This window comes from Piliocolobus tephrosceles, chromosome 9, assembly GCF_002776525.5.
Source record: "Piliocolobus tephrosceles isolate RC106 chromosome 9, ASM277652v3, whole genome shotgun sequence".
Classification (NCBI taxonomy): Eukaryota; Metazoa; Chordata; class Mammalia; order Primates; family Cercopithecidae; genus Piliocolobus; species Piliocolobus tephrosceles.
The window spans coordinates 107,132,867-107,160,476 of NC_045442.1; the positions used below are offsets into that span (position 1 = coordinate 107,132,867).

Below are 27,610 nucleotides of genomic sequence, written 5' to 3' on the forward strand. Positions count from 1 at the left end.
AGGCTGAAAAAGCAAAACCAAGTTTTATGTGTATGTAGTTTCTTTCTTTCTTTCTTTCTTTTTTTAAACAGAGTCTTGCTCGGTCACCCAGGCTGGAGTGCAGTGGCATGATCTTGGCTCACTGCAACCACTGCCTCCTGGGTTCAAGCAATTTTCCTGCCTTAAGCTCTGAGTAGCTGGGATTATAGGCATGTGCCACCACACCCAGCGAACTTTTGCATTTTTACTAGAGACAGGGTTTCACCATATTGGCCAGGCTGGTCTTGAACTCCTGACGTCAGGTGATCTGCCTGCCTTGGCCTCCCAAAGTGTTGGGATTACAGGCTTGAGCCACCGCACCTGGCCAATATGTATGTAGTTTCTAATAAACATGCTCATTACAGGTTGAGTAACTGTTATCCAAAATGCTTGGGACAAGAGGTGTTTCAGGTTTCAGATTGTTTTTTGGATTTTAGAATATTTGCAGTATATAGCTACTAGTTGAGCATCCCTAATCCAAAAATCCAAAATCTGAAATGCTTCCATGAGCATGACCTTTGAGCATCATGTTGATGCTCAAAAAGTTTCAGATTTGGGAACATTTCATTTTGGATTTTCAGATTAGGGATACTCAACCTGAACTAATACAGAAACATTGAAAATAAATGATAAGACATACCTGACGGATGCAAACAAATGTAAATCAAGAGTGATAATATTAAAAAAAAGTTGACAGACACTAAACAGAATGAAGAGGTCATCTGGTAATGTTAAAGACATAACTTATAAAGAAGGTGTGATAGCAACTAAAAACCTGTGAATCAGAAATTCTTAGGAATGAAGGGAGAAAAAGATAAAAATACAATTATATGGGAGACTTCATTATACTTTGCTCAGAAGTGAACAACCTTAAAAAATAAAGACTGAGAAGAAATGAATAATACAAGCAACAAACCCAACACATATGTGTGCGTATGTGTGTGCATAGCATACAGAATAGATAATTGTCCATGACTATCTATTCAACACTTATAAACACTGATTGTGTATTTTATTCTAAGAAAAACTTTGTAAACTAATCTTTAAGCGAAATTTAAAAGTAAGAGCTTTACAGATTGCATTCTCTGATCACATCTAACAAAATTATAAATGAGTAATGATAGCTTCAACTTCTTGGAAATTAAATATTAAATTAAATATTCCTGGATCATTCCACACTCAAATCAGACCCAAAGGTTTGTACTGTTTTCAGTAAAGAGATACCTCTTTGGCAGTGCATGCTATGGTTTGGATATTTGTCCCCTCCAAATCTCATGTTGAAATTTCATCCCCAAAGTTGAAGGGGCCCAATGGGAGGTGTTTGAGTTATGGTGGCTGGTGGATCCCTCATGAACGGGATGAATGCTCTCCCTTAGGGGTGAGTGAGTTCTCACTTTCTTAGTTCCTATGAGAACTGGTTGTTAAAAATAGCCTGGCACCTCCTCATCACTCTTGCATCCTTTCATACAATGTGATCTCTGCAAATAGAGGCTCTCCCCTTTTGGTCATGAGTGGAAGCATCCTAAGGCCCTCACCAGATGCAGAGGCCCAATCTTGAACTTTCCAACCATCAGAATCAAGAGCCAAATAAACCTTTATTCTTTATAAATCACCCAACCTCTGGTATTTTTTACAGTAACACAAATGGACTAAGAGAGGGCAGATGTTGGGTTTTGTACTTTTTATTTTTATTTATTTATTTTATTGAGACAGGGTCTTGCTCTGTCACCCATGTTGGAGTATGGTGGAATGATCATGACTCACTGCAGCCTTGACTTCCCAGGCTCAAATGATCCTCCCATCTCAGCCTCCTAAGACCATGTTGCTCAGGTTGGTCTCGAACTCCTGAGCTCAGGCAATTCACCTGCCTCAGCCTCCCAAAGTGCTGGGATTACAGGGATGAGCCACTGTGCCTGGCCTTGTACTTTTTACATAATGTTCAATGCCAACCTCAAAAGGTAGATCCCTAGTAAATAAATAAGCATTTGAATGAATTAATCCAAGAACATACCTGCAGGAAGAATGAATAAATGGCAAAGGCTCAAGCTTCATAAGAAAGGACAGGAAGGATGATTTGGACATTTGTAATAGGAGTTCTGCATCTATGCACTGAACTGAATCACACTGGTCTTTTTTAGATCCCTCAGTACTGAAAATTTCCATCTAATTTTGTGGCAATTTCCTCTAGCTGATTAGCACTTTCCAGGTGTCTCCTGACACTGCCTAGCTAGACTTTGGTTCTTGCCCTTCCATACTCCCCCACCTACTCCCGGGCACTCCTTAGCAGGTTTTCTAGTATAATCTCATCTTGATTTCTTGCAGAGCTTTCCTTAATATAGCATTGTTCTCAAGATAATGTTCTTTTGCTCTTCCATATCGCTAATTAAAATGAAAGCTAATGCTGAGGTTGGTGGCACCCAATTAAACATGGATCAAAAGCGATATGTTATGAATGATCCCCATTTAGGATTCTTTTGCTCTTTTTCTGCATTCTGGGTGATTAACGTCAACTGAAAGTCAATTTTGCAAGTAAAACTACAACTCCTGAATTTAGTCTTTTTAATTGTTCAGTCTCTGCTGCAAGATGTCCTACTATGTAATAGTCCAAATCTTCTGAGATGACCTTTGAGTCACAATTCAAAATGTCAGTCCTCAGCCGGGTGCAGTGGCTCACTCCTGTAATCCTGGCACTTTTGGAGGCCAGGGCAGGTAAATTCACTTGAGGTCAGGAGTTTGAGACCATCCTGGCCAGCGTGGTGAAACCCCATCTCTACTAAAAATACAAAAATTATCCAGGCATGGTGGCATGTGCCTGTAGTCCCAGCTGCATGGGAGGCTGAGGCAGGAGGCTGAACCCTGCATGTGGAGGTTGCAGTAAGCTGAGATTGCGCCACTGTACTCCAGCCTGGGTGAGAGAGCCAGAGTCCATCTCAAAAAAAAGAAAAAAAAAAGTAAAAAATAAATCAGTCCTCCAGGAATCATATCTAGGCTAACTCCTTCATCTCATCCCTTGAGGAACATCATCTCTCTTAGATATCAGCTTCTTCTTTCTGTTCATTTTTTTTTTTTTACTTTTGTTTTTCATCATACACAAATGTAAATGACTATTGTTTCTGATCACTGACTGCATCCTGATTGTCTTTAGACATATTTAAGATTATCTGGAATTTCTCTGAGGAGAAAAGATGTTTTTCTACTGATTGGATCCTATCATCTTCTTTGCTCACGGGCCTCGCACATGCAATATTATAAATTCTCCAGCTATGACTTGTGATTCTGTTATGATACCATACTCCTTTCATGTGCAGTGGTTGCTCTGAAAATGGTTAACATTTTCTCAGTTTTTACTTTCTGTATACTCACCACTATGTATGCAACTGCTTCTTTATTATTTATTTATTTTTGAGACAGTCTCACTCCATTACCCAGGCTGGAGTGCAGTGGTGCGATCACTGCTCAGTTCACAGCAACCTTGACCTCTGGGCTTGGATGATCCCAGCTCAGCCTCCCGAGAAGCTGGGACTACAGGCAAGCACACCACTGCTGCTTTAGTGCCAAACTCCTTTTCTTCTTCAAATTATTAAAGGCAGATCCAACCAGGACACTGCTACTTCATCCATTCCAGGATGAGCACTAAATCTCATTCACACTTACTGACATGAGGCAGACTGGTCCTCAGTCCAGTCCTTCTTTTCCTTAGCATTTCAGAACATCTTTCTGTTTCATCCCCCATCAGAGAGGTGGTCTGATCTAGAAGTTAAGAGCAAGGCTGCCACACACAGGAAGATAATTGGATTTAAATACTGGTGCTGCCACTTGCTGGCTGTGCCCCCTCAGACAAGCCTGAACTGCTTTGTGCCTCAGTTTCCCATTCTGTTAACTATAGTTAATAGTAGTGCCTACCCCACACCTGTAATCCCAGCACTTTGGGAGGCCAAGGTGGGTGGATCACTTGAAGCCAGGAGTTCAAGACCAGCCAGGGCAACCAGGGCAACGTGGTGAAACCTCGTCTCTACTAAAAATGCAAAAGTTAGCCAAAAATGCAAAAGTTAGCCAGGAGTGATTGCAGGCACGTGTAATCCCAGGTACTTGGGAGGCTGAGGCAGGAGAATTGCTTGAACCCAGGAGGCAGAGATTGCCGTGAGCCAAGATTGCACCTGCCAAGATGCACTCCAGCCTGGATGAAAGTGCGAGACTCGATCTCAAAAAAAAAAATGAAAAACAAAACAAATAGTAGTGCCTATCCAACAGAGCTATAGAGAGGATGGACTATACTACAGGTTCGCCATCCCTAATCCGAAAATTCAACATCTGAAAAGCTCCAAAATCTGAGATTTTTGAGTATCAACATAACACTCAAAGGCCATGTTGGAGCATTTAGGATTTCAGATTTTCAAATTAGAGATGCTCAACCAGTAAGTATATAATGCAGATATTTCAAAATCACCCCCAAAATAATGAAATCTGAAATATTTCTGGTCCCAAGTATTTCAGATAAAGGACATCAACCTGTAATACATGTGAAGAGAAACAGCACGGCAATTTTAGCTAATGGCAATAATATGTTCTCCTTACAGTCTTCTCCCCCATTATAAATATTTGTTGAGAAAACAGTGCTAAAAAATACTGAGCATGTTACTGGCTTTCTCTGTGTTCTTCATAATTCATATAAGGATATTTCTTCCCTCTTCCTATTGTGGCTTATGAATTATTTCTTTATTTTTTATTTCTACACGTTTTTGGGGAATAGGTGGTATTTGGTTAAATGAGTAAGTTCTTCAGTGGTGATCTGTGAGATTTCGGTGCTATTACTATTCGCTCTGCACACAGTATACTAGATTTCTTAATTGCTAAAAAAAATTATGTCATTTTCCCCCAAAAGTTTAGGTAAGAAACTGTTCTGAGGTTGGGCGCAGTGGCTCACAACTGTAATCCCAGCACTTTGGGAGGCCGAGGCAGATGTATCACGAGGTCAGGAGTTTGAAACCAGCCTGGCCAATATAGTGAAATCTCGTCTCTACTAAAAATACAAAATATTAGCCAGGCATGGTGGTGGGCACCTGTAATCCAGCTACTCGGGAGGCTGGGGCAGGAGACTTGCCTGAACCCAGGAGGCAGAGATTGCAGTGAGCCAAGATTGTGCCATTGCACTCCAGCCTGGGTGACCGTGAGAGACTCTATCTCAAAAGAATAAATAAATAAAATAAAAATAAAAAATAAAAAAAGAAACTGCTCTGTAAACTCATATTCAGTCATTAGTTCACACAACTAAGGAGCTGCTTCTACTAAACACGGCTATTCTCCTATCATTTCGCCATTGGATTAGAATAAATTAATAGCTCTGAAGAGGAAATTCTTAGCTGAGTCTAGTTCCGTTTCTAAACTTTTTTACTTATTTATTTATTTACGAAACATGCCTAGTTTTTCAAAAGCTACACTTTCTACAACATTAGCCTTTTATCCAGATCTTCACCGTGGCCGAAGGCTGCGACTTACTGAACAGTATATAGTATACATGTATCTTTAGTTCCAATTAGCCTCACTTTTCAGCCTTCACCAGCAGGTACCTTCATAAATATAGATGCATATATGTAAATTTTGAATAGATAGATATAGATCAGAGCCAAGACAAATATGACAGATGCATATCTAATGAATTTGGAGTTTTCCACTCATAACAGAGGGTAATATTTATTCCCCAAGGTATAAACTGACTCCCTGAGATCTACAGCATACAGCATAATCCATGCTAGAGTTCTGCAATTTGATTTGATACAATTAAATTCATCAAAAATAAGTCACAAAGACATAGATGCCATTACTTATAGATAGAAATACTGTTAATATGTGTATATTCTGTATAAATGCCAATGATGTCATTGTACAGATAAAGTGCTAGGCATCACAAAATTGATAAAATAATCAATTACATTGGGAGAGCTGATGAAAGAAACTAGAGCAGGAAGATTTCAGTCTTAAGCTAGATTCCACAGCCAAAACCTGAATACAACAAACATCCCGTGGGTACTAGAACCAAGAAGCTACTATGAAGCGAAGTGACATATGCCACTTTCAGGCCAATATATTTAAGAGCATGTATACAATCCATCAGCTCTGTCTCTCTGTCATGGTGATCTGGAATCCATGTGTTTAGATGGCATGATCGCAAGAGGGAAGTAGCCAGAATTCCTAAGTCACGGTGAGAATGAGATTTGCGTGCATAAGAAATCAAATGTTTCTGTGTCATACCAGAAAATACCACAAATATTAGTAAATCACAGGGTTAATTTGTTAAGTAGCATAATCTATTAGGTTGGTGCAAAAGCAATGGTAAAAACCGCAATTACTTTTGCACCAACCTAATAGACAATCCTGATTAATACATCAGCTTTAAGACATACTTGTCTTTGCAGCTTTCTTATGATAACTTATATTTGATTTGTTGTTGTTGTTGCTTTAAGAAGGGGTCTCGTTCTACTGCCCAGGGTGAAATGCAGTGGTACAATCACAGCTCACTGCAGCCTCAACCTCCCGGGCTCAAATGATCCTCCCATTTTAGCCTCCTAACAGGCATGTGTCATCATGCCCATCTAATTTTTGCATTTTTTTGTACAGTAGGGGCTTTCCCATGTTGCCCAGGCTGGTCTCAAACTCCTGTAATCAAGTGATCCACCTCAGCCTCCCTAGGTATGGAGATTACAGGTGTGAGCCAGCTCTTCTGGTCTCCAGAGCAGTTTCTATACAAACACATTCAAAGGAGGGGACAGTTGAGGAGGGGACCCTAAGGAGGCCTGAGGGGTACTCAGACAGCAGGAAAGCCGTGATCTGATGGGAGAAGCCAGAAAAATGACCTCCTGGCCTCACTGACCCTGTTTCAAATGATCATATTGTGTTCATTTTCTTATCTCCTTATTTTTGCCTCCTATAATGTTCATGTTAAAGAATAATCCCAACCGGGTGCGGTGGCTCACACCTGTAATCCGAGCACTTTGGGAGGCCGAGGCAAGTGGATCATCTGAGGTCAGGAGTTTGAGACCAGCCTGGCCAACATAGTGAAACCCTGTCTCTACTAAAAATACAAAAAATTAGTCATGCATGGCGGCGGGCGCCTGTAATCCCAGCTACTTGGGAGGCTGAGGCAGGAGAATCGCTTGAACCCAGGAGGCAGAGGTTGCAGCGAAAAAGATTGTGCCATTGCACTCCAACCTGGGTGACAGAGTGAGACTCTGTCTCAAAATAATAATAATAATAATAATAATAATAATAATAATCCCATATCCCTCTTACTCTTTGTTGGACATGTCAGAATTTTAGGTTAAAATGTATTATTAATTTCTCTTACGGTCTGACCACATCAGATAAAAGAATCCACATAGACTAACTGAAACCACAAAGTAGATTCTATATACCAAGTAAGTTAGGTAGAAATTCTGTGAGTAGCTGGGAGTAAAGACTGAAAAATTAATTTCAGAATGGTTTCTGAGACTAGGAGTACAAAGTTGGTTTCTGCAGGTGAGAAGCCATCAGACATCTATTCATTAGTGAAGACATAAAAAATGGTTACACAGCGACCACAACTGTGAGGGATTGTTGGACCAAAGATCTTTCTGAACTCGGAGTTTTTAAAAGAAGCAACTTTCTTTTTATATGAAATACAGATAGGAATCTATTTTCTATGGTTATTGGTTATTTAATATGCTCTGGAATGGAGTAAGATTTGCTTTTTTAAAAATTATTATTATTATTATTATTATTATTATTATTATTATTATTTTTGAGATGGAGTCTCGCTCTGTCACCCAGGCTGGAGTGCAGTGGTGCGATCTTGACTCACTGCAACCTCTGCCTCCTGGGTTCAAGCAATTCTCCTGCCTCAGCCTCCAGAGTAGTTGGGACTACAGGCGTGCACCACCATGCCCAGCTAATTTTTTGTGTTTTTCTTTTTTTTTAGTAGATACAGTGTTTCACCGTGTTAGCCAGGACGGTCTCGATATCCTGACCTCGTGATCTGCCCACCTCAGCCTCCCAAAGTGTTGAGATTACAGGTGTGAGTCACCACGCTCAGCCAGATTTGCCTTTTTAAAGAAATGGCAATAGAAGTCATGTCTATGGCTCTGTTGCTTGACCCAATGTGATGTACATGATGTCAACAAATATTGGAAAAATTAGAGGTGGAAGAAAATCTTGAAAGAAATCAAGGTCCATAGGCCCATAATGAATAAGAAGACCATAAACTGGATTTTTTTTTTCTGGAGACCTCCTCTGAGGACACGAGGAAATTCCGGCCCTGGTTCAAATGTTGGCTTTTTAACTTGGGGGAAAATTACTTAGCCATTCTTAACTTCTTAGTTAAGAAATCTCTTCTTTCTGACTGCTCGAACTGCAATTAATCATTCAATTCTGTGGCTCTGTACCCCTCTCTATCTGTACCATCTATCACATTCTAACTGTATTAGAAATAGTGGCTTGTTCCTTCATGCAACAGGTATTTTGGATCTAGCCTAAATGCTGAGTTCCCTTAAATGCTGTTCCCTTAAATGCTGAGTTCCCTTAAATGCAGCATTCCCTTAAATGCTGAGTTTACAGAGGTGAGAGAAGAAATGGGTGGTAAGACAAGGTTTCTACCTCCAGATTATTCTAGGTGAGAAAAAGAAATGTAAAAAAAAAAGAAACGTAATGTAACCTGACTGGATGCTACAGTGTAAGTACTGCAGTACTGCAATGTTATGACCATCTCAGAAGACGTGACATCTGGGCTAGATCTCGAAAGACTATTCTTTATATGTGAATGCCTATTTCTTTTACTGAATTGAAGACAGGATTAAGTCTAGTGGTTTCCATTCTTCACCAATACTTTTACCGTGGTACGTGCCAAACGAATATATATGGGATGAATAAATAAAATAAATATGAATGCTAAGCACTGAATGAAAGAAAAATACCAGTTTCAGAAATGTAATAAAGTTATTCTTTAACAATGGAAAAAACTAACCTCTTCAGGCACTCAAATATTTGTTGATAATAAAGTCAAGTGAGGCCATGCACAGTGGCTCATGCCTGTAATCCCACCACTTTTGGAGGTCAAGGCGAGAGAATCACTTGAGGCCAGGCGTTGAAGACGAGCCTGGGCAACACAGCAAGACCCTGTCCCTACAAATAATTTTAAAAATTGGCCAGAAGTGGTGGCATGTGCCTATAGTTGCTACTCAGGGGGCTGAGGTGAGAGGATCGCTTGAGCCCAGGAGTTCAAGGCTGCAGTGAGCTGTGATCACACCACTGAACTCTAAACAAGAGCGAGATCTTGTCTCGAAAATATAAAAAAGTCAAATGATTTTAAACACTAATTTTAAAATAAGAGCCTTTGAGACTCTTTTTTGGGACACTATAAACCGGAATATTATCACGCTAAAAGCTGCCAGTGAAACAGTAAAAGATTCCATCATTGTATTTCTCAGTGCTCCATGATGTAGATACTATTGTCCTTTGACAAATGAGGAAACTGAGACAGAGAAAGATTAAGCCGTTAAGGTTGGGTGCAGTGGCTCACACCTATAATCCCAACACTTTGGGAGTCTGAGGCGGGCAGATTACTTGAGTTCCAGACCAGCCTGGTCAACATGGTGAAACTCCATTTCTACTAAAAATACAAAAATTAGCTGGGCATGGGGGTGCACACCTGTAATCCCAGCTACTCGGGAGGCTTGAGGCACAAGAATGGCTTGAACCCAGGAGGTGGAGGTTGCAGTGAGCCAAGATCGCACCACTGTACTCCAGCCTGGGTGACTGACAGAGTGAGACTCTGTCTCAAAAACTAAAATAAAATAAAAAATCAAAGAAAGAAAGATTAAGCTATCAGCCCAAATAATACAATTAGCATATTGTGAAGGCTGGATCCTGATCAGTCCTGCCTGCCTCCAGAACCAGGCCCTTAGCTGCCAGGCAATAGGGCTGTACAGCCTGATTACCCTGCACAACTAAGGTTATGCTGACAAGAGTCCTTAACGATCACAGCTACTATTATGCAGATCAGTATTATGTTGCAATAAGGGCCACCCACATTTTTTGAAGACTGTAAAGGGAGTTAAGGTGACCTTTTAGCCTTTCAATAATTTTGACTAAAGAAAACCCTTGACCAACATATTTTTTAAAGACAAACAGAAGTTTTGCAACCGTGAATCTTCCAGTGTTTGAAGTCAGATTTTGAAACATAAGGCATGTTCTCATTCTTCTTATGTTAAATAGCAGGAAATTAGAACCTAGATTTTCAGTCGGGTATGGTGACGCACTCCTGTAGTCCCAGTTATCTGGGGGTGGGCGGGGGGTGGGTGCTGGGGCAGGAGGATTCCTTGAGCCTGGGGAGGTTGAGGCTGCAGTGAGCCATGATCATGCCACTGCACTCTAGCCTGGACAACAGCGTAAGACCCTGTCTTCCAAAAAAGAAGGAAAAAAAAAAAGAACCTAGATTTTAAGAGATTTCATGTTAGATGCCAGATACATCATTTTCAACATCTTATTCTCTGTCTTGCTGATTGGCTCTCTTCTTATCAAGGATACTTCTCTGAGAGGAAGCCAGAAAAACAGTCGCCAGAAGAGCATCTGGTATTAAGAGCCTCAGTATCTGGAAGAGAGCATCAGATGTGTGTTATCTGACTTCCTTCTTACAGCTGGCTGTGTAATCTTCCTGCAAAGGAAGCCTGGGATAGTCCATACTGAGAAGGTCCAGGAGGAACAAATGGCATTGCAGAGAGGAAGAGAGGAAAGGGGAAATGGGTAGTAGGAGAAAAAGAATGGAAAAGACAGAAGATGAGATCATATCTGCAGCAATTTCATAGGCCATGTCTACACTGATCTCCGGTGTTTACAATGATGGCTGGATTTCGCTTGCAGAAGTGCAATGACAGTGTTAGGGGCATTTGAACCAGAGCAACTCCATCTTAAACAGGAGCTACGTAAAATGAGGCTGAGACCTACTGGGCTGCATTCCCAGATGGTTAAGACATTTTACGTCACAGGGTGAGATAGGAGGTCATCACAAGATACAGATCATAAAGCCCCTGCTGATAAAACAGGTCACAGTAAAGACGCCAGCCAAAACCTATGAAAACCAACATGGCCACATGAGTGACCTCTGGCTGTCCTCACTGCTACACCCCCACCAGTGCCACGACAGTTTACAAATGCCATGGCAACGTCAGGAAATTATCCTATATGGTCTAAAAAGGGGAGGCATGAAAATCCACCCCTTGTTTAGCATACCATCAAGAAATAACCACAAAAATGGGCAACCAGCAGTCCTCAGGGCTGCTCTATGGAGTAGCCATTCTTTTATTTCTTTACTTTCCTAATAAACTTGCTTTTGTCGGGCACGGTGGCTCACACCTGTAATCCCAGCACTTTGGGAGGCCGAGGCAGGTAGATCACCTGAGGTCAGGAATTCAAGACTAGCCTGGCCAACGTGGTAAAACCCCATCTCTACTAAAAATACAAAAATTAACTGGGTGTAGTGGTGCATACTTGTAATCCCAATTACTCAGGGGCTGAGGCAAGAGAACTGCTTGAACCTGAGAGGCGGAGGTTGCAGTGAGCTGAGATCGCGCCACTGTACTCCAGCCTGGGCAACAGAGCGAGACTCCGTCTCAAAAACAAAAACAAAACAAACAAACAAACAAAAAAACTTGCTTTCACTTTACAGACTCGCCCTGAATTCTTTCTTGTGTGAGATTCAAAACCCTCTCTTGGGGTCAGGACCCCCTTCCTGTTAACAAGAGAATAAAAATGTGTACATAGATTCATGCATTAAAATCTCTTCCCTTTTGGAAGGTCAGCGTGGAGTACAAAAGAGGCAGAAAGACAGAATGTGACTTGTTCATCCGCATTATCCAGAGAAGGGACAGCTGGCCAGCCATGGCAGAACTGGCAGTGTATGTAACAGCAGATCAGAGCTTGAGAACACCAAAACATATTCATTACTCCTTTCAACCTTAATTACAACTAGGCTCCCCTTGTAATTGTTTTAATCAAAGCCACCATTATTGTAGCAATAGCAATAATTAGGACACCGCAAATAAGAAGAGTAACAATAATCATTATTTTTGACATGGAAAGATACACCATTTTTGACGGGCCAATTTCTATATTTCTCAGCAAAACTGATACTTTCTTTTTAGAGACAGGATCTGATTTTTGGGCCTCAGTGATCTTCCCACCTCAGCCTCCTGAGAAGCAGGGACTACAGGTGTGTGCCACCACACCCGGCTAATTTTTAAAAAATTTTTGTTGAGATGGGGTCTCGCTGTGTTACCCAGGCTGGTCTCAAGCTCCTGGCCTCAAGTGATCCCCTCGCCTTGGCCTCCCAGCGTGCTGGGATTATGGGCATGAGCCACGTGCCCAGTTCCTTTTTAAAATTATCAAAGAATTACAGCAGGATTCTTGTTCTTTTCTCTTTGTCTGGGTTTACTGACTGTTGGAAGTGTTAAGAAAAAGCAAACATGAAGTCCATAAAGCACGTTTCACATTTTTAGCCACTCAGATAATGATTCCCTAGAAGAGAAGGTTGAATTTAAGGTAGAACATGAGATTGAGAATAAAGCACAGATTTCAATTATTCGGGCTGATGCCGATCCCCATTTCCATGGATAATCAAAGGCTGAGTGAGTTAGACATAATTTTTGCATCTAACTGGGAAGACGGCAGAGTTAAAACACTGAACTTGTCTCCCTTGTGTGGCAATCAGTATCATCCTGCCCTTCTTCCCACCCCCACCCATCACACTTATGGTTAAGTGCTTTCTGCTTCCTTCCCTACGTTCTCCATACTCAAAGGTCAATCTGATAACACACCAGTGAGGTCAGTAGAGGAGGCCTCCTGTCTCCTGTGGCCCCCAACCTGCTCTATCTGCTAAAAGTCATTGCACACAGCCAAGAAACAAAAACATCCCTAGCCACAGTTGGGTAATGTCTATGTGGCTGTCAAAATAACCAGAGGAAACAGGTAGGTGAAGACAGACAGCTAGCACGAAGCAAGGCATGCAGAAGGAGCACATCTGTGATTCAAAAGAAAAAAAAAATGTTAGGCACGGTGGTTCATGCCTGTAATTCTAGTACTTTGGGAGGCAGAGGCAGGAGGATCGCCTGAGGCCAGGAGTTCAAGACCAGCCTGGTCAATAGAGCAAGACCCTGTCTCCACTACCAAAAATAAAAAACTAGCCCGGGCATGGTGCTGCATGTCTGTAGTCCCAGCTAGTCAGGAGGCTGAGGTGAGAGGATCTTGAGTGCAGGAATTCTAGGCTGCAATGAGCTATGATCACACTACTGCACTCCAGCCTGGGCAATAGGGCAAGAACCCATCCAAAAAAAAAAAAAAAAAAAAGAAGAGCAGAAACAAAACCCTCATGGCAGTTTTTTAAGGAAAAGGAGTTACCACAAGTCTGTACCTGTAAGATCTATTTTACCCTGAAAAAAATGTATGTATTTGTGTATTCATTCATTCACTACTTCATTCATTCACAGTGCTAAGCACGCTGTGCTTTCAAGGTACACAGAGTTGGTACCATGCTTTCCTCAGTGAGGTAATACCCCTTCATTACCTGCACTTAGATGCGTTTAGATGTGTTTGTGGTTGAACATGGGAACACTCTTTTGGGGAACTGCATACTCTCTAGGCCCTTCCTCTCTGGCCTGGCCTCCTGTTCTCTTGCTATACTGGCAAAGAAGACTGAGCTTGCAGGCAGAAGTTTTCTACACCACCCGGCTTCCTCCTCCCAAGCCCCCAGAGAGATCGGGAACAAGTAAATAGTATGCACAGTCCACTAAGCTATCCTTTACCTTTCACAGTGAAGGTAAGTTTACTTTCCTTGATGTTCATTAAAGAGCGAGCTACCCAAGGAGAAATGAGAGCATATTCGTACCTGGTCTCTCAGCCTCTCTTGGTGACCCATGATTGCAGAGGCGTGGTGGGGATACTTCTGCTTCAGATGTTCTAGGAACGCTTCTCTCTTCCGATCCATCTCAGATGTTTGCATTCCCAGTATTTCCTTGGAACTTCGGGGCCCCCCTAGGGTGTGTCTCCTTGGGATATTGCGGGAAGACTTGGAAACTGAAGCACGACTGTTTCCATTAGAAAGGCGTTCCTTGGTTCTGCGGCATTCTGCATCTTCTAGTGATGTTACATGCAGATTGCCTTTCCCTTGTTCTGAAAGACAAAAAAATTCAGTTCACAATTAATGATTTCCCACTAGAAGTCTCATTTGCAGAACACCAAGAGAGTTTGCGGCAGTTGTTAATGTATGAATGTTAACTTCGCAAATCTTTTTTCTTTTTGTTTCTTTTTCTGCTTTGCAGCAGTCAGGGGAAAAAAAAATCCACAATCAAAGAAATACGAAAAATCATACTTTAGAAATAAAGATGTTCACTGGGCATGGTGGCTCCTGCCTGTAACCCCAGTCCTTTGGGAGGCTAAGGCAGGAGAATCACTTGAGCCCAAGAGTTCAAGACCAGCCTGGGTAACATGGTGGACCCCCATCTCTACAAAAAATTAAAATTAGCCAGGAGTAGTGATGCACACCTGTAGGTCCCAGCTTATCAGGAGGCTGAGGCAAGACAACTGTTTGAGTCCAAGAGGTTGAGGCTGCAGTGAGCTATGATCGTGCCACTGCATTCCAGCCTGAGTAGGTGACAGTTGTGAGACCCTGTCTCAAAACATAAAAACAAGAAAACCCACAAGAACACTTGGTTAGGTTACTTGTGTGCAGGCAGTTGGGTTATTCCTTATCCTTGTCTGTAATTATAGAAAGAGTTAACTCCGGCTGGGCGAGGTGGCTTATGCCTGTAATCCCAGCACTTCGGGAGGCTGAGGTGGCCGGATCACAAGGTCAGGAGATCGAGACCATCCTGGCTAACACAATGCAACTTCGTCTCTACTAAAAATATAAACAAAAAGAAAAAAAAATAGCTGGGCATGGTGGCAGGCGCCTGTAGTCTCAGCTACTCGGGAGGCTAAGGCAGGAGAATGGCGTGAACCCAGGAGGCGGAGCTTGCAGTAAGCCGAGATCGCACCACTGCACTCCAGCCTGGGCAACAGAGCAAGACTCCATCTCGAAATAAATAAATAAATAAAATAAAGAAAGAATTAACTCCAGTGATTCTGATTATTTCTGTATTTTAAATAACAGTTTCATTCTGGTAACAGGATTGTTATATAAGCTCAATCAGATTTCTGAAACATTTGCTTCATTACCAAGAAAAAAAATAGCTATCACGCTGTACGTAAGTAATTATTGACACATGTGAACCATTTGACAATTTTATTTTCTCTTATTGGCATAAACCAAGCAAGCATAAGAATATCATCAGAAGTAACAATCGAGGGCTTATAAAGTAAAGGCTTAGACAAATGAAAAGAGCAATGGTATGTCCTGATAGCCTGGACCTAAGACATCCTGCCTTCTGAGCTGACTTTGAAGGGACAAGTTGGTTTCTGTTAAGAAGAGATCAACTAAGCCATGCGATGTCAACGCTGAGAGTGGGGAGCAGGTAAAGGGAATCTCCATTCATCCTCGATGGTTGGGAGATGGAGTGTCGGGTTTGAATATTCCAGTTAGCTGAGAAAAGAGAGTTACATTTTAAAAAAAACAATTAGGGAGAAAAAGTAAAACATTCAGAAGCACTTCAGGAGTTAGGCAGGCTCTCTTGATGAAGTCAGGCTCTTCACAAAGAACAGTTCTTATCATAAAGTATTGCTGATACAGGCAGAATAATGTTTCCCTGTCCATTGAATCCCCTGGAAAAAGTACTAGGCTGGATCTCAGGAATCTTGGCTTTAATCTGACATTTAGAACAAATGATGTGACCTCTCTCAGTCTCATTCTCTTCATAAATAAAATGAAGATGATTGAACTAACATTAGACATGCAAAGAGCCTTCTACCTCTAAATCTTTTAAAACTATTCTAATTGTTTTTTTTTTTAAATAAGTTTCCAATAGAAGCATATTTGCCAATTATTTATCTTTACAAGTTAAGTGCAGAAAAATACAGATTCAATATTTGGGAGTTCTGCTCAGTTGAATGCCAGATAAACAGAAAACCAATCCTTCACGCTAGTTTTGCAAAGCAACAGGTGTTGAGAGTTTAGGCATAAATCAGTTTCCAGAAAGCAATGCCACCAACACTCTTTCCCTTGTCTTTGCCTGGAAAGATCTGTGTATAGAACTCTAGGTATAGATGCCCTTTGGTTGGGCAGGGAAAATATTTTAATCTCAGGCTGGTTTTCCTGTTCCAGTCTTCTAACCCTTGATGTGTGTTCTGGGAATAATTCTTCTTGTTTACCCTTCAATTCTCATTACATTGCTAATTATAGCATCTCCATCAGACACTGATGGGGAACGGGAGGAAAAGCACAGCCAAGTTAGTCAATTCTTCTACTTTTCATTAGTTTCAGCAGTAAGTTTACAAAGAGAAGAAGATGGAACTATTGGGTTAAAAGATAGGGCTAAACTGTCATTTCATTTACTTAGGTTACCCTTCTAACACTTAGACTCACATCATGGCTACCTTTTAAATGATCTCTTCCTTAATAATATAAAAATAACAGGATCTATTGAACAAAGCTAGATGCAGAAAATGCTATCTCTCAGGTTGATAAATACGTGTGCAATCTGAAGAGGTTTAGCTTTATCTTTTGAGTGTTGTGCATGTGTTTCATATCAGCCAAAATTGTTGTATACTTGATATAACACTCTTGCCTTTGTTTTGTTTTGGTTTGGTTTGGTTTGGTTTTGAGACAGGGTCTTACTCTGTCAGGCTGGAATGCAGTAGCATGATCATGGCTTACTGCAGCCTTGACCTCCTGGGTGCAAGCAATCCTCTTGCCTCAGCCTCCTGACTAGCTGGGACCACAGATGTGTGCCACCACACCTGACTATTTTTTAATTTTTATGTATTTTATTTTATTTTTTACCTTTTTTTTTTTTTTTGACACAGAGTCTCACTCCATCACTAAGGCTGGAGTGCAGTGGTGCGATCTCAGCTCACTGCAACCTCTACCTACCGAGTTCGAGCGATTCTTGTGCCTCAGCCTCCCAAGTGGCTGGGATTACAGCCGTGCGCAACCATGCCCGGCTAATTTTTGTATTTTTAATAGAAACGGGGTTTCACCATGTTGGCCAGGCTGGTCTCGAACCCCTGACCTCAAGTGATCCACCTGCCTCAGCTTCCCAAAGTGCCAGGTTTACAAGCATGAGCCATCACACCTAGCAACACTATTGACTTTTAAGTGGAGTTTGAAGATTAGTTTTGACATTATTAAGAAAATATATTTTAAGTTATCCAGGACAGCTAGATGAATTAACAGGATTGAGCCTCTGGAAGGGTGATTTCTTATGCAAGTAGAACACACATCTGTCCACATGCGCGTATACAGCCATACAGATAAACGTCCATGCATGTCCAATGGCAACAACCGGGCAGAAAGTGGCATCCTGCCTTACTATGCCACACAGGCTCATATGATCTATTCTGTTTCATCCAAAGAGCATCAGAAGAGGTCTAGACAGCCAGGACAATAAACCCTCTTTCTTTTTTGAAATGAGTTGGGAAGGGAGCTGGAAGGGGAGAGTTTTGGGGGTCAGAGCCAATCTTCTGTCCACATTAATCATTGAGCAGCCCTGATTTACTGCACTAGACTCATCAAACTTCTGTTTTTTCCTAGCACTTCTCACCTCATGTTGCTTTTCTGTTTTTTCTTTCTTGTGGATTTTTCTAAAATATCTCCAGTTGCTTAACAAGGATTGATGTGATTTGGAGGAAAGGTACAAACAGCATCAACCATTAGCAAGGCTGGAAGGGTCAATGCAGCCACTTGGCAAACATCAGATTGCCTTCAGAGCTCACTTCTTCCTTTAGTCTCAATTTCCTGCCTTGTGCCTTCCACCCAATGCCCAATGCTCTAGCATCCTGTCTGCCTCCCCTCCTACCTCGAGACACCTGCTCTACCATCACCAGCACTCACAGCCACCTAACGCCACTTTCCACACAAAGCCACTTTACCCACATCCGTCATCTGAGCCTTTTGCTCAACAAGGCTAAGCTCTTGGAAGCGTCAAGTCCCACACCTGAGGGAGAAGCAACAACTCTGCCATTCCAGCCACTCAAGGAGAATGTGGTCTTTTCAGCAGAGAAAAACTAAGAACGATTACAAACAAGAGAGGGAGCAGGCAGAGGACATTCGTCACAATTCCATAGCCATGTTGTCAGAGATCTGAGCCTGGCCAACTCCTCATTATCCACATGAATAGAGAAAAGCTCAAGTGTGGATTATCCAAGCCATCAAAACAGAAATACAATTCGATTTCTTGTTTGGACTGCGCTTTGGTGTTAACATTTAACTATGGGTGTGTCTAGCTGTTTGCTATTCTGGGAATCCTTGTCGAACAAAATAATGAAGCTGTAGCATGAAGGCAAGGCTTGAGCTTGCTGAAAGGCAGTCCTGTTTCCCTTTCCTGCCCCTCCCAGCCTCTGCAGAGCCCAGGGCGACTCCTCCTGGGAGCTCACTTCAAGCAGGGCAAAGAGCAACATATGAGCTTAAAGCCGAGCAAAATCCCTGGAACATTCCCTGGAGAAGTGAGGACAAGGCAGACAGAAACGCTAGAGGGACACTTCAGGAATCCAAGGGGCTCCCAGACTAGGATTTGGCATTCTGGAAAGAAAACATGGAAAGTAGGGGCTGAGGTAGACACCAAACACGCACAGGCTCTTGGAAGATGGGGCATCCTCAAGGAGAAAGCCGCACTGCAAGTCCCGCAGGCAGGCAACTGCAGGAGCTGCCAAGGCCAGCTTCTTCGCCACAACTCAGGTTACTCTGGCTGGGTCAGCTGACCCGCAGCAAGGGATTTGGGGCCTTGCATCACTCAGGCATTCCACACCCGCTCCAGAGCCAGCAACAGTGCTGACGGCTTCCCTGAGATCCTCTTCCTGGGTCAAGATTAGGTAGGCCGCAGACTCTGAGGGAAGGCATCCTCCTTTCTTTCTGGTGGCTTCTGGTTAGCTGTCTCCTTCTCCAGTGTGCTGAGAAGCTCTCTTGTCACAGGCGGCATCATGGGGAGCTGCTGTTTGGTCTGGAGACAGCCCTGTGTGTTCAACCAGAATGCTCTTCTGCTGCACACACAGGTAGATCGCATTTTCCAGCCACCTCCATCTCACTGGGGCCTTGTATTAATTCCAGTCAATGCATTGTGGGCAGAAGCCATGTGGGCCACCTTCGGTCAGGGCCCCTGGACCTCCTGAATAACTTTCCATGTTCTCTCTCTCTTTACTCTTTGGCCAGTCGAATACAAAGGATCCATAGAGCAGAACCCTCCAAGGCCGTGGGGGATGGCAGAGTGACAAGGCAGGAGGAGCCTCAGCAGCCACCCAGGAAATCCACCTGGCCACAGAAATCACACTGTGCTGTGTGTGAGTGAGCAATTAACCTTCATCATCCAAAGCCACCAAGATTAGAAGGTGGTTACAACAATTAGCCTATCTGATTAATACACATAATCGGTTAGCAGGCTGCAGGATCCTACAGCCTCCCTCAGTTTTCAAGCTCCCTTGTGTTTTTGTTTGTTTGTTTTTAGAAACAGGGTCTTGCTCTGTCACCCAGGCTGGAATGCAGTCATGCAATTATGGCTCAATGCAGCCTCGAACTCCTGGGCTCAAGTGATCCTCCTGCCTCAGAATCTGGAGTGACGGGACTACAGGTGCATACCACCACGCATGGCTACTTAAAAAAAATTTTTTTTGTAGAGATAGGGTCTCACTATGTTGCCCAGGCTGGTCTAGAACTCCTGGCCACAAGTGATCCTCCTGCCTCAGAATCTGGAGTGACGGGGACTACAGGTGCAGACCACCATGCATGGATACTTTAAAAAAATTTTTTTTGTAGAGATAGGGTCTCAATATATTGCCCAGGCTGGTCTAGGACTCCTGGCCACAAGTGATCCTCCTGCCTCAGCATCCCAAAGTGATGGGGTTAGCTGCCTTGTTACTATCATAACATATACACAAAGCAGCACAGAAATTACAGCTGAAACCGGGTCATTATATTCCTCTACAGCACCTTAAAATTTTGTCAATGATGAAGAGGATTTCTGGTATAGATCTTAGACAAAATAGACACAGGATCTTCTCCTCCCAGAACAGCATTCTGTGTCAAGCACTGATTGATTGATTCATTCATTCATACAAATATTTATTGACTGCCTGCTCCTACACCGAAAGGAGTTAGGAGATAGAGTGTGAAGTAGATCAAGTCAGACTTAATTCCCTCATAGAGGAGTCCACATTTGAAATAGAGAGGCCAACCACAAACAAATCATATAGATTCTAAATGTCACCTAACGATAAATGCTTTGAAGAATGAAATGGGGTAAGGGTACAGAGACCGAGGGGGCTGTTTTAGAGGAGGTTTCTGCATATCTGATTCCCCAGGCTTGCACTCGATGGGAGGCTGCCAATCAGAGTGTGGGGAAGGCAAGCAGGTGGGCTGATAGCACTTCACCTGCATAGAGGTTTCAAGACCTTAGGGACCAGAGCAAAAGCACACACGTCAGGACTGCTGTGGACAGAGTCATCCCAAGGAATGCCTATCCCCCAGGGTCACACTGAAGAGCCCATGGCCTTCAAAGGGAGTATGATAGAGTTAGAGTCAGGTTCCACCAATAATTGTTGAGTGCCTACTCTGCAACGCACACTACGCGCTACACTTCCCCATTGTTATTTACCTGGTAGCCGGGTTATTCAGCAGTGGAAGCTTCATCAATTAGAGCTCTTCTTAGGGTGATCATATATACCCCAGTTTGCCAAAACAGCCCAGGGTTACAACTGTTGTCCCAGTAAAATTATTTGTAGTGTTCCCTTTCACTCTCAAAAGGATCTCATTTGGACAATAAGTTACATGATCACCCCCAGGGATCCTTATCTATAGCAGGATAATAAACTCAAAGTCCTGAAGTGGTATAATTAGCCTTTCATTCAACAAATGTTTACTGAGTGCCTCTGAGGTGCCTGGTGCTCTGTTAGGTTGCCCGGTGCTCTGTTAGGTGCTGGAAATGCAAATGTGAATAAATAAGACATGGTCCCTGCTGTGGAATATCACATTGTCATTGGGTAAAACAGATACACAGGCAGACACAAGAGAGAGTGCAATGATAGAAATGGATGTCATGGGTGATGTCAGTGCGCAGCACTCGTGCTCACCGGGAGAACTAAAAATGAAGCCATGCTTCTCTACAGCATCCTATTCACCCAGAACTGAACAGGATTTAAAAAACGAACTTGGATTTTTATTCTCTTTTGCCATTTTTTCCAGCCCTTCCTTCCCATCTCCCTGACCTCTAGATGCTGGAGTGCCTCAGGAGGCATCCCTTTGGACTTTTTCTTCTACACACAGATTCGATCCTACGGGATCTCTCATTTCTCAGTCTTCCTTCAGCTCTAGTCATTAATATCCAAATTGCAATCAACATCTCCACTTGGATCCCTGATAAACTTCTCAATCCTAATCTATCAAAAGATTTTCTGCTCTTCAGACCCTCAAACCATAAACACCCTCTCATCTATTCTTCGTAAATGCTCCCCCACTTAGGCAGACGGCAACTCCATTCTCTCAGCTGCTTACACCAAAATTTTGGAAGTTGTCTCTGACTCCTCTTTTTCTCTTACATCCCACGTTGAATCCTTTAGCAATTGCTTTTGTGTTGTTTGTCTTTTCTTTTCTTTTCTCCTCTCCTCTACTCCCCTCTCTTCTTTTCTGTTCTTTCCCCTTCCTTCTCCTTCTCTCTTTCTCTCTCTCTTTCTTTCAGAGTCCTACACTGTTACCCAGGCTGGAGTGCAGTGGTGCAATCATGGCTAACTGCAGTTCCAACCTCCTGGCTCAAGTGATCCTCCTGCCTCAGCCTCCCAAGTAGCTGGGACTACAGGCATATGCCACTATGCCTAGCTAATTTTTTTTTTCTAGAGATGCGGTCTCACTATGCTGCCCAGGCTAGCGGAAATGCTTTGGGCATTACCTTCAATACACACCTAGAATCTGCTTGCTTATCGCCACCTGCTAATCACCACCTGGTCCAAGCTAGCCCTGGTTCTTGCCTCCTTGACTATAGAAGCTTCCTAAAGGCCTCCCTGTCCTTCCTTCAACCCTACTTGGGTTGTGCTCGATACAGCACCCAGTATTACCCCCATTCAAAAAGACAAATCCCTTTGTAACTCACCTAGGCAACATAGCAAGACTCCTTCTCTAAAATAAAATAAAATAAGATAAGATAAGATAAAATAAAATAAAATAAACCACGCATGGTGGCATGTCGCGGTAGTCCCAGCTATTTGGAGGCTAAGGCCAGAGGATTGCTTAAGCCCGAGAATTCAAGGCTGCAGTGAGCTATGATCATACCACTGCACTCCAGTCTGGGTGACAAACGAGACCCTACCTCTCTCTAAAAAAAAAGAGCAGTCCCACCTGCCAGGAGATTCCCACCTCTTTCAAAATCAAAGCTCTAGTCCTTATGATGGTTTCATGGGCCCTAGGTGATTTGGCCTGGGATTACCTCTCAACCTGTTTACCTCCCATCCTTCTCCCATGTTCTTGTTGTTCTTTGAATACATTAGATTCCTGCTATTACCTCTCTCATCTTTGCTCAAATATCACTTCAGTGAAGCTCTTTCTAATAATCCTATTTACAGTTTCACTCCCTGTTCCTTTTCCTGTTTTATTTTTCTCCATAACCTTATTTCCATCAAATAGGGTTGCCAGATAAAATACAGGACTGCTCAGTTAAATGTGCACTTCACATAAATAATGGATTAGTATTTTTAGCGTAAGTATATCCCAAATATGACACAGGATATACTTATACTAAAAAAAAATTCATTGTTTACCTGAAATTCAAATTTAGCTGGGCCTCCTGTATTTTTATTTGCTAAATTCAGCAACTCTGCCATCTAACATGCTACATATTTTATTTATTTGTTCATTGTCTGTCTCCACCAGCTCCCCACCCCCTGAAACTTGGTCCTTACACTGTAAGTTCAATGAAGGCAGGTATTTTTAGTCTGCTTTGTTCACCACTGGATGTCTGGCAGCTAAAACAGTGACGTCTACATAACAGATGCTCAATATTCACTGAATGAATGAATGAGTAGCGAAGGCGCTCGCCCTCTCAGCCTGACCATCCTAGCCTCTGAAGCCTCTGAATTGCCATGATTGTTGGAAAGTCATTTCTTAAATGGATCCCTTTCTAACAGCCCCTCTAGAATCTGGGTCATTTCTTTCAGGACGGGCCCAGAAGTTGAATTCCTGAAGTAAGATCCTGTCCCAGAAAATGGAGGGGTTGCAGGGGCCAGGGGGACGAGGTAGCCTTATCTTCCACTGGATGCCACTGACCCCGGTGGCCTCAAGGAGAGTGCTGTGCTTTGGCAGTATGAATGCAGACACCTCGACAGATGACTGTTCAGACTTAGGGAATCTCCAGCCGTTACAAAACTTCAAGTTTTCTACATTTCACTGGGGGATTTCTATCTCTTGTCATTGTAAGGTCTCCTGTCTGGCTTAGCTTCGCATTTTCAGCGAGGATGAGTCATGCGCTACTTCCCTTTTACATTTTCATAAAACACACACCTTTTCCCCTGTGCATAATCCCTACTCCCACGCACAGCACTGCACTCCCGCACTTCTTTTTATTGTGTACTGGCCCCTGCATGAACCTGAGGGAGGGTGGGTCGGGCGGTCCAGGGCTGTGCGGTTTATGAACATGCTGCCTATAGGATTCCATAGAATCAGTTCTTGGCATCACAGGCGTCAGATGCCAGAGAGCAGGGACCTCCTCTGGCTACCCAATCCCGCTGCAAAATTTCTTTGGAACAACATAAGCTTCTGGAAATTCCCTAAGGAAAGACAAGTCTATTATAAACACAATTAAAGGGAAACTGCCTGGAGAAAATTTACCAAAATTGTCCAACAACTCCCAAGTTTTGAATTAAAACATAAAAGAAGATCCAGAGTTCTATCTATCACCCAGATGCTCAAGCCCTCCCCTGCTGCTTGGATCTGTAAAATAAAACATGCCTGGTTTCTGTGATTTAACTCTAAAATACTGCACAAACTTTGCAGCCAGCATGCATCTGCCACATGGAATCCCCCAACCAATGAATGGAAGCTGCCGTCCTGGAGACAGTTTCACAAAAACAGCTCCTTTCTCCCATGGCTGGAGCCCCTGGAGGAAATGATTAGGAGCTGCTTAGTGATTTATTTGTCATTGCTTAGAGATACAGCGCATGCTGATGGCTCACTGTGCTACAAATGTAACATCACCCCACCACCTCTTTTGCTGCTTAAGAAAATCGTGCCAGAGATAAAGTCAAGCCTAAGAAATCACAGTTCTCTATTCTCTACCCAGTTTGGAAAATGTACCATCTCAAGAATTTTCCTTTTTTTTTTTTTCTTTGCCAGGTCCCAGGGCTGCAGTTTATAAAAAGCAGCAAGCGGCAAGGGGCACGCGTCCCTGTAACTCCATCTTTGAATGGGTCTGTTACTTACCCTGCATCTGTCTTCTGTCTGCTGAGTAAGGAAGGCACGGCTCACATTTCTGGCTTTCATTTTCTTCCATTGTCTCTGCCTGCCGCAAAAGCTCCTTGCTCTCTGGAAACTTCAGAGAGCAGTTCTAAAAGCTCCCAGAAAGCGCCTGGGAGGGGGCCCGGGGCTGGGGAGGAGGGGACGGTGCGAAACCCCACCCCAAACTATTTTCCACTCCGGTGCAAAGTCTCCCTCGCCCGAGAAAACTGCATTCCAGCGCCGGGCCTCTTGGATCTCCCCTACCCCTGGCCCTCCGTCCCTAGGGTCTGTCCGTCCGTCCGTCCGTCCGTCCGCAGGCGCGCTCCCCGGGGACTGGGGGCTGGGCTCTGCCAGGGCAGGGCGATGCCGGGGGCTGGGCGCGAGGGGGGGAGGCCCCAACAGGTGACAGCCTCTCCTACCCACAGCTTGGCCTGCCTGGTTCCACCGCTGCAAACCACGGAGGCTCTGCAGCCAAGGAAGGAAAACATTTCACACATGATTAAGGCCGGGAGCCTTCGCTGGGAGCCAGTGCCCTCATCTCTTTAATCTCAGAGGGAGAGTGAGCCTCCCAAATCGGGTGATTCACATATTAAGAAACAGCAACCTGTCGATCATTCAGTGATCCCAAATTTCAGTGAACTCCCTTAAAAAAAAAAAAAAAAAAAAAAAAAAACCCAAACAATTTGAAAGAAAGGGTCTATGCTGAGTGCTGCAAGTAAGCACTTTCCGGCACTAACTTTTTAGGGCGCGATTAACATCTATGAAGAGGTCTAGCGTCATTTGCACACAGTCGATTTCAATCACTCAATCTGGACTTTTTTAAAAAAAGTTCTACTTACTTGCCTCACTTTCTCAGACTCCTCCCTTCCCCAACACACTTAGAAACACACACACACAGCCCTTGATCACAAATCTGAAAGGTAAACTAGTAAAGTCAACCTTCTGAAGCTCTCCCAGTTAACAACTTCAAAACATCTGAAAGACAGTGAAAATGCATTTCTTTGGATGGGCAGAGTTACAGCAAACATACTTCTTCTCCTTTTAAACCACCTACAAATATTTATTTTGTTCTTTACCCAGTCCTTGAAAAACTGGCAGAGTTCCCAGAGAGTGAAAATAGGGGGCATGATGTCGGGAGGAAAAAAAAAAGGACGGCAAAATAATCTAGGCAACATTAGCTCTGCGACCTCAGATATCTCAGAGTAACAGTAGCTGGGAGGAAGAGTGCAATAGTGTCACCTGTAGCAGCCCCATCACTGGAAGGGTTAAAAAGGACAATGGTTAGTCTGGTGACCATACCTTGCCCCAGTTTACAGGGCATTCCAGCAAGGTTTGAGATTGATTTAAATCAAGAATGTGTGCAGAACAATGGCCGGCCTATGTTCCAGATTGTGACCTCGAGTGACCTGTGTGTTTTGGCAGTGGGGGTGACGTATTTTGGTCATTTAAGACATAAGGATGTGGAAGCACCTAACAGACAAAGGATGTAGGCCAAAAGGAAAGGAGACATGCCAGGAAGTGAGTTATACTCATGTCGGGAGGGGAAGAAGAGAGCCCCTCAATTCCTAATGGGATTTTTCTTGAAATCAAAGAAGACACAGTGAATCTTTCAGAAAAATAAACCAGTGCCTTGGCAGCCTGAATAGAGGCAGTGGGGTTTGCAGGGCAGAAAACTTAAGGTCTCTATGACTTTGCAACAGAATTACCTGGCAATCTTGCTTTAAGGAGGAACGAATCGTACACAGTTTCTGTCCCGGTGGCCCCTGGGCAAAGCCAGATGAATCTAGTTTTAACCTTACTATTTCCTTAGGTGTAAAATGTTCATGAAGGAGGACCCTCCTGTGTTCAGCCTTTCAGGTCCAGATCATCCTGATTCTTGTACACTGTTGTGTATTAGTCTTTAAGGCATTAATGCCAGGAAGAGTGGGAGGAGGGCGGGAGAAAAGTGAGAGAGAGAGAGAGAGAGAAACACTGCAGATGCAGCAGCCCAAATCAGATGTCCCTCAGCCTTTGGTTGTGACCCCAACCCCCTTGCTTTGGTGTCCAGAGAGCCCATCCTTAGCAGCTCCTACCTGTCATTTGGTAGCACAGAGGCAAAAACCCCAGGATGAAGGAGGCAGCAGAGAGCTGCCATGGCAGCTGGCAGCCACAAACAGTACCCTGCCCTGGGGCCCTCCTGGCTAGCTCAACCCAGGCAGAAGAGATCCACTGGCAGACGCTGATTATGATTTCCTGGGGGCTGTTTGGAAGATGTCACAGCAGTCTTTCAAGGCCTCTGTTGATCCCTAGATGGTCAAAAATAGGGGAATGTCTCCCACCAGGTCTGAACTACCATTTTCCAGGCAGCCCAAGGAACCCCCTTGGTCAGTCGACCTTGCGTTCCAGCTGCTAGGACCCTCCCCTCCTGCATATGGGCCAAGCCGACTGCCCTCTCTGCTGATATTCCATGAAGCAAAACTCTGTGATATGCACAAGAGAAAAAGGCGTTAGGGGGGAAGACATTTAACATAAATCATTAAGGACCATGAAACCTAGACATGTATTTACAGTAAAATAATGTTCTTCTGAATGATCAAACTTTCTGACCATTCTATAGGGGAAAGCTTCTATAGGATTACTTACCGGCCTTTCGTTCCTCCTTAAGAGGAGGAACTGAAAACAATTTGAGAAGGCACTCTATTAGCCCTTGCACCGACTATTCCATATCTCTCTCCAAAGCACAGAGACCTTCCTAACCATTTAACACTGATTGTCAGTTTCTCTGGAAAACAGTAGCTGTATTCTGCAATCTATGTAAACCTGCTAACTCCGATCTTCATGAAAACACTCTTATTGTCGCTGCTGTTACTGTGGAGATGTTCTTCTTTCTGGAAGAAACACTATTTGAACTAGAAGTAGGTGTATTTCTTTCTGGTTTAATTTAATTTCTGGGCTTAAAAATTGCTATTACATTGCAATCTGCCTACTGCTATACTTTGAAATTTGCTGTGAAAGGCATAAGGAAAGCGGCAA

The 27,610-nt window shown here is 43.3% G+C and overlaps 1 protein-coding gene across 4 annotated transcripts in view; it reads right to left on the reverse strand.

The window, feature by feature from the left end:
* The window catches only part of KIAA1217 (KIAA1217 ortholog), an 846,584-nt gene that overhangs the window by 321,400 nt on the left and 497,574 nt on the right, over positions 1-27,610 (reverse strand). For 2 of the 4 annotated variants that reach the window (XM_023223195.1, XM_023223196.1), the window contains exons 1-2: positions 24,584-25,065; positions 13,925-14,208 (exon numbers count right to left, since the gene is read on the reverse strand). In XM_023223195.1, coding sequence (XP_023078963.1) covers positions 13,925-14,208; positions 24,584-24,653 — 354 coding nt within the window. In that variant the 5' untranslated portion in view covers positions 24,654-25,065. Of the gene's footprint in view, positions 1-13,924; positions 14,209-24,583; positions 25,066-27,610 lie in introns of those variants that run through there. The other 2 variants (XM_023223194.2, XM_023223197.2) reach the window with 2 other exon arrangements.